This window comes from Schistocerca cancellata, unplaced genomic scaffold, assembly GCF_023864275.1.
Source record: "Schistocerca cancellata isolate TAMUIC-IGC-003103 unplaced genomic scaffold, iqSchCanc2.1 HiC_scaffold_732, whole genome shotgun sequence".
NCBI lineage: Eukaryota > Metazoa > Arthropoda > Insecta > Orthoptera > Acrididae > Schistocerca > Schistocerca cancellata.
The window spans coordinates 4,453,658-4,459,935 of NW_026046743.1; the positions used below are offsets into that span (position 1 = coordinate 4,453,658).

General features: G+C 44.8%; 1 protein-coding gene across 1 annotated transcript in view; it reads right to left on the bottom strand.

Moving 5' to 3' along the window:
* The window catches only part of LOC126141638 (mucin-7-like), a 43,840-nt gene extending 37,833 nt beyond the window's left edge, over positions 1-6,007 (bottom strand). Inside the window, exon 1 of the mRNA XM_049915276.1 lies at positions 5,801-6,007. Coding sequence (XP_049771233.1) covers positions 5,801-6,007 — 207 coding nt within the window. The remainder of the gene's footprint in view (positions 1-5,800) is intronic.
* Between the last annotated feature and the right edge of the window lie 271 nt (positions 6,008-6,278).

The window sequence follows — 6,278 nt, forward strand, 5'->3', positions numbered from 1 at the left end:
CAAAACCGCCTCCTTTTCAGTGATTCGACTGTCATTTCCATCGAGTGCGATAATCTGCTTTTTACCGATTGTGAGTTTGCGTTTGGCTGACTTTAAACTTGTCTTGTTCTCCAAGCTTGCTCGTAAGGTGTCTTCAGTGAATTTCTGTATGTCAGTTTTCATTTCTCTTCGCACTGCCTTACATAGTTCGGAGTACGCCACCATATCACGATCGGTTTGGATTTTCATTTCTCTCCTCTGTTGTAAAAGGGTTTCAGTTTTGGCACTGAATTTCTTTGGTTGTTTATTTTTTTGGCATAGGCCACCGACTTCTTGTGCACTTGAAACAATCATTTCCGCCAAATCACAATCTTTAGTTACGTGGAACTTGCTTTGGAGGACTTCTTGGAATTTCGAGGAATGTTCTTCCAGGTTTTTGAGGTTGATTACCCTTCTCTTCCCTTTCATAAGTTTACTCCTTTCATTTCTTACATTGAGTTCGACCCTTGCTCTCACAAGACGGTGATCACTGCCAGTGTTGAACTGATTTAGCACTGATACGTCTTTTACAATCTGCGGAATATTTGACAGAATAAAGTCTATCTCATTTTTGACACTGAAATTTGGGCTCCTCCAAGTCCATTTTCGGTCAGGGTGCTTCTTAAAGAACGTATTCATGATGGACATACTGGTGTACTCAGCGAACTGGACTAATCTCTCACCTCTATCGTTTCGGTCGTCAATCCCATAGTTGCCCACCACTGTGTCGCTTTGTTTCTTGGTGCCAACTTTTGCATTGAAATCGCCAATGACCATCTGGAAGTGACAATCGCTACCTTTTTTACAGGTGTTATCCAGACTTTCGTAAAAGGATTCAATTTCTTCGTCAGGGCGACTTGAGGTGGGAGCGTACACCTGAACAATCTGTATTTTATACCTATTTGACACCTTCAGGACCATTCGAGCTGTCCTGCTGGAAGTTCCTTCTAAGACAGATACTCTATCAGCAATATTCTTGTTGATTAAGAACCCAACTCCATTGAGTTTTCCTTCTGGGTCGCCACAAAAGTAAAACAAGTTGCCAGAGCGCAAACGGAGACAGTCTTCCCCTTTTCGGCGAACTTCGCTTAAACCAACAATACTCCAGTTTATTTTTGTAAGCTCTTTCTCGATCTCTTCTAGTCTGTCGTTGCCTATTAGAGAGCGACAGTTATATGTACAGACGTGAAGAGTCTGTATCTTCTTCTCAGCACCACTTGGTGTTTGGGACATCAAAGTTGCTCCCACCCGGAGATCCGACTGTGGGGCTATTACTCCGGAAAATTTAACATTAATGTCACACAACATAACTCGAAGGTGAGAAGCATAATCGCCACGCTTGCTTCAGAAAGGATTGGCGATATAATTTCCAGGCCGCCCCTGACATGGGGTACAGACACCTTTGGTAGGCCGCTCCACTAGAGTACAGACGCCACCACACTGCTAGTTTTGGTCCACCCCGGGTATTTCATTTCCCCGGTGCCACCCATATCTGGGAGGCTTTCCCCTATCCGCCACCTGGGGAGGCGCCCGATGGGGGACTAGCAACCCCACACGGGAAAGATCACAAGATATGGATATAGATATAGATTTTTATATTTAAAGCCATTCTCGTTCTGCGTTGGAATAAACATCATTCATTATTTGCTTGTTCTTGTTACGATTGTTATTGTCATTCTCTCACTCGCAAGAGTCTTATGCTGATGCTGTATGAATAAATTATGCCATTGGATACAAATCGGTTTAGTTTTGAGACCTAACCCACGAGGGGGGAAGGCACAGTGGTCTGCTTCAGGAATTCCAAGCAATAAAACACAAAAAAGAACCCAGGAAGGGTTCGAACAGCTACTTTCACGCAGAGACATGCATTTGGAATCTGTTCATCGTTACGGGGTCAAACAAGAGGGTAACATTACTGAAACAATGATCGGGCTACTTAGTATATAATAGAGCATACAGATTTCAAGGAGGAAACGTATGAAGACGCAGACTTCCTCGTTATCAATTTGTGCGGCATATCTTTCGTGTTAACGAAAGTAAATTCCCGCTTTACCTCTTCTTACGTGTCAAATGAAATGAATGCCATGAGGAATAGAATATTTGTTGACTGCGTCTCTTCTTGCTTCCATCCTTACCAACATATTTCTTCATTCTCGTGGTAATAATGACATTCTATGTGCATGCTGCAAACGATTGCAAGTGGACAAATTCGACATCGAGGTGCAAAGCGTTTGGTATCTTACATTATATTCAATTCGAATAAGCTTCCGGTGTATTTTTACTTCGTTTGTATTTTTAGATGATTATGAACGTTACGGAAATTTATCTCACATGCTTTATGTTGAATGAGAAACATTGAATGATCCGTTTTGCTTTCCCTACGTTGAAACGATATAATGTCGGCGTCAACAGCCTTCTTCCACACCGGAAGCTGAAACTTGTATCATTCTGGATTAATGATAATTGAATGTCTCATATGTATACATAGCCCACAAGGCGACGTCAGAAACCATCAGGGGAGAACGCCGCATAAAAACCAAACGTGCGCGCGCGTCTCCACTCTGAAGAACCGTATCGGAGAATCACGGCAAGCATTTCGCTGAAGAGCTGCCTCGTCAGAGAGCCGAGAAATGGCAGCGTCGTAGCAAGTATTTGTCAACACTCTGATAGTGCATTTACTTCCGGGTGTAGGTCGGCGTTACCTCGCTAAATTCACTTGACATTCGTTTTCCACATCGAAGACTCGTACGATATAATCCACTGCAAGATGACACAATTAGAAAGTATATTTAATTTCTGGACTCCAAGAACGGCGTTCTTCACATAAGTAACACCTGTTTGTGTGTGCATTCGGGAGGACGACGGTGCAATCCCGCGCCCGGCCATCCGGATTTAGGTTCTCAATGATTTCCCTAAATCGCTTCAGGCAAATGCCGGGATGGTTCCTTAGGAAGGGCACGGCCGATTTCCTTCCCCATCCTTCCCTCATCCGAGCTTGTGCTCCGTCTCTAATGACATCGTTGTCGACGGGACGTTAAAACAGTAATCTCCACCTCCTCTTTTTTTTGTGTTTAAGGTTGCGTTTTGAGGCTCAAGCAACATCGCAGTGACTATAGTCCGCCTCTGGCCGCCAGTGTGTCGTTAGCTCAGAGGTTCCCTTGTGCGTTGCAGTGTTTGTACTGTAAGTTCGAATCACAGCAGAAGCCGCTGACTACAACCTTTTATTTTCCATTTTAATTAATGGAGTTGCAAACTGCTAGTAAAAATTTCTTATGCGAAATCTGAAGAATGCCTTTAATCATCAATCTTCGTCCGATTTCGACTTAGTATATTAAGTTAATATCATGGATTTCTGCTTTGCAAATTCCAAGGTGCTTCACTGTAAAATAGGTCCTGAAAAGATTCAAACCGACTGTCAACGATATAAATTTGTGCTTTGTTCGTCATATAGGTCTAACATGTCAGAAGGCTGTTTATGAAGTGCACATGTTAATTAATATAGTTCCCATCTTCTAAATTTTTGCAATAGCATTTAACTGTAGACGTTTTCTAACACCGGCGTATTCACACAGTTTATCGCATAGACTTACCATAAGGAATGAAACAAGAACTGTAATACACTTTACACCACAGACGCTCACTCTGGCTTGACGAGAACATCCAAACATTGACCAAAAGTTGCACAAATAATTAAGTTTGAAAGGAAAAGAAACGAGGTATGAAGCATTTATAAATTCATCGAATGTAGTGAAGTGGTTTAATTTCGTCCCAGTCTGTAAAATTATTTTCGGGCCATACTCAGCTCTTACCGATTACCCGCCTACTAATCAGGGCGCCTGTCTCCGTTGCTTTTGAGCGTGAATGGAAAATGTAGATATTTTCTGTGGAGCAACATTTAATAATAAAGCGTTTTAAATCATCAAAGCGATGAGCGGTAGCAGGCGCTTTCGATAAAGAACGGGGGAGTGCAGCGCCGCTGCTGTCGCCACGGCAGCTGACAGTAGCCAGCAAATGGATCCCGGAGCTTTGCCGCATACGGCGTCCAGAGGAGGACAGTCTGCAGGAAATCTTCCGCAAAATCGTTACTAGATAAAATTTTGATATCGGTGTGTCACAAAGCGAAATAGATTGAATCTGCGCTACCATTACATTCACGTCTTCAGCATTCAGACAGAAAAGGCTATAAAAATATTTTATGCCAGCTGTTCTCGATCCACTGACATTATGAACAGAAACAACGCACGCTACCACTAGACCACAGGCGTAATCAGCCTATAGTCTCTCTATCTTGGGACAAGTTTTCCTCCAGGAAGTGCCGCAGTCTACAGTGTTGCCAGATTGTGCAGATAACCGGACTTAGAGAATTAGTGAGTTGGCCAGTTTTTTTGTCCCATGTCGCGATCGGCGCGGACTTAGCCTCTGAAGCGGCCGGCCGCTGGTCGATTTTTATGTCAAAGAGTGTACATTTCATTATTCTGCATTAGTTATTTGGCGTTGCCATTTTTCTGTCAGTGTAGTCAATAAAACAAAAGCCACTTGGTAACCATGGCCTAGATCCGACAAATAGTTCACCCACTGAACTGTTGTAAAACTAACAAAATGCAGGTATTCTCTTGTGAATGTATGACCTGTTCGCTTAACTCGATTAAGAATCAAATATACTACGTAAAGAGAACTGCCCAACATTAATCGTAACTATTAGTTCCATCCTGCTATTGGTGCTGCTTGAATACCCAAGGAAATTCGTTTTCCATTACGCCCAGACAAATTCGTAGTTATAGAAAAATACTACCTTGTTTCTCAGACCACACGCATGGAGAAATATTTTATGCAATTCTCAGCATAACCGCACCTGTACAAGTCCAATAATGTGTTATCCCTGCGTCTCAGTATAATTCAAAGCAGCCACACTTATTTCCACGCGTAATACATGCAAGCAAAATGCACAGCACAAAACGCAAGAACAAAATATAATGGATTTGTTTCCTCCAAACTTGCGACCTATGTGGACAGTAACCTAGCCTTCAATTCTTAATTTCCGAGGCCGGCCGGGGTGGCCGAGCGGTTCTAGGCGCTACAGTCTGGAACCGCGCGACCGCTACGGTCGCAGGTTCGAATCCTTAGTTAGGTTTAAGTAGTTCTAAGTTCTAGGGGACTGATGACCTCAGAAGTTAAGTCTCGTAGTGCTCAGAGCCATTTGAACCATTTTTATTTATTGCTGAGCCCTCGTTGACCTAAGAGACTTCAGTCAAGACAAAGCAGCTCAGCAGAAGAGAAACCGACTATACCCACAATCGACCAGTGGGCACAGACACAATAGCAAAGATTGCGCGCAAGTAACAGACACTTATAAAATGATACATGCAAGTTGGCAAATGATAACTGACAACTCTCGCTTGGTAAAAGCCAAGTCGTGTGGCACAGTTGTCAAAGGTACCCAAGGGGTAGTTTCAGCCACGTAATTGGAAAGGTTCTTCCTCCTTCACGCACGCTGGTACCACTTTTCCGCATGTAAGAGCCGTGTGTTAGGTGTGTAGGTGACTGTAATGAGGGCTGACCTGATGTCCCGATCTGCCAGGTGGGTCACCACAACTGCGCCGCTTGCCCTCTCTCCATGAGACCCTGTGGAGAGATTTGAAGTGTAATCTAGCACGCCGGTCCAAAGTCTGGAGATCTAGAACGTCACGCCAACATCTTTTCTCACCTTGTCGATGCAAATGTCTTCCAAGACCAGGATTTGAACCGACCTACCTCTGTGTCGAGGGCTACTGCATTTGCCTACCTCGGCTATGGAGGCGAGTTCATAATTTGGGTGCAACGCCCTTGAAATTTGACTGGACAGTGGCTTGCAGAGAACGTAAGTGGGTGGAGTTTGACGTGGAATGGAAGCACTACTGTACCGCCGCAGGGAGACGGCGGAACTGCCAGCCGCGACCGCACTTGCAGACCAGTCCGCGTGCGTGGGTCTTGAGCGGGAGCGGCTAACCATAGCGGGCCGACGCCGCACTGCAGGAGCCGCTTTCCGCGCTATTGGGCCGCCAAAGTTGAAGCGGGACGGCTCCCGCGGTCGGACGATAGCGCCGTATTTCTCCTTTATTGTCAGGGCCAATCGCAGCGGGATGACTTAAGCGGCCTCCATAAATCCTGCGCTGCGAGTCACTTTTGTTCTTGCGGCAGAAACCTTCTCGCTTTCTCTCCTGCGGCCGAGGCGCCCCGACGGTACGGCGGAAGGGTTGGGCTCGCTTTTGTCTTCGGCTCTT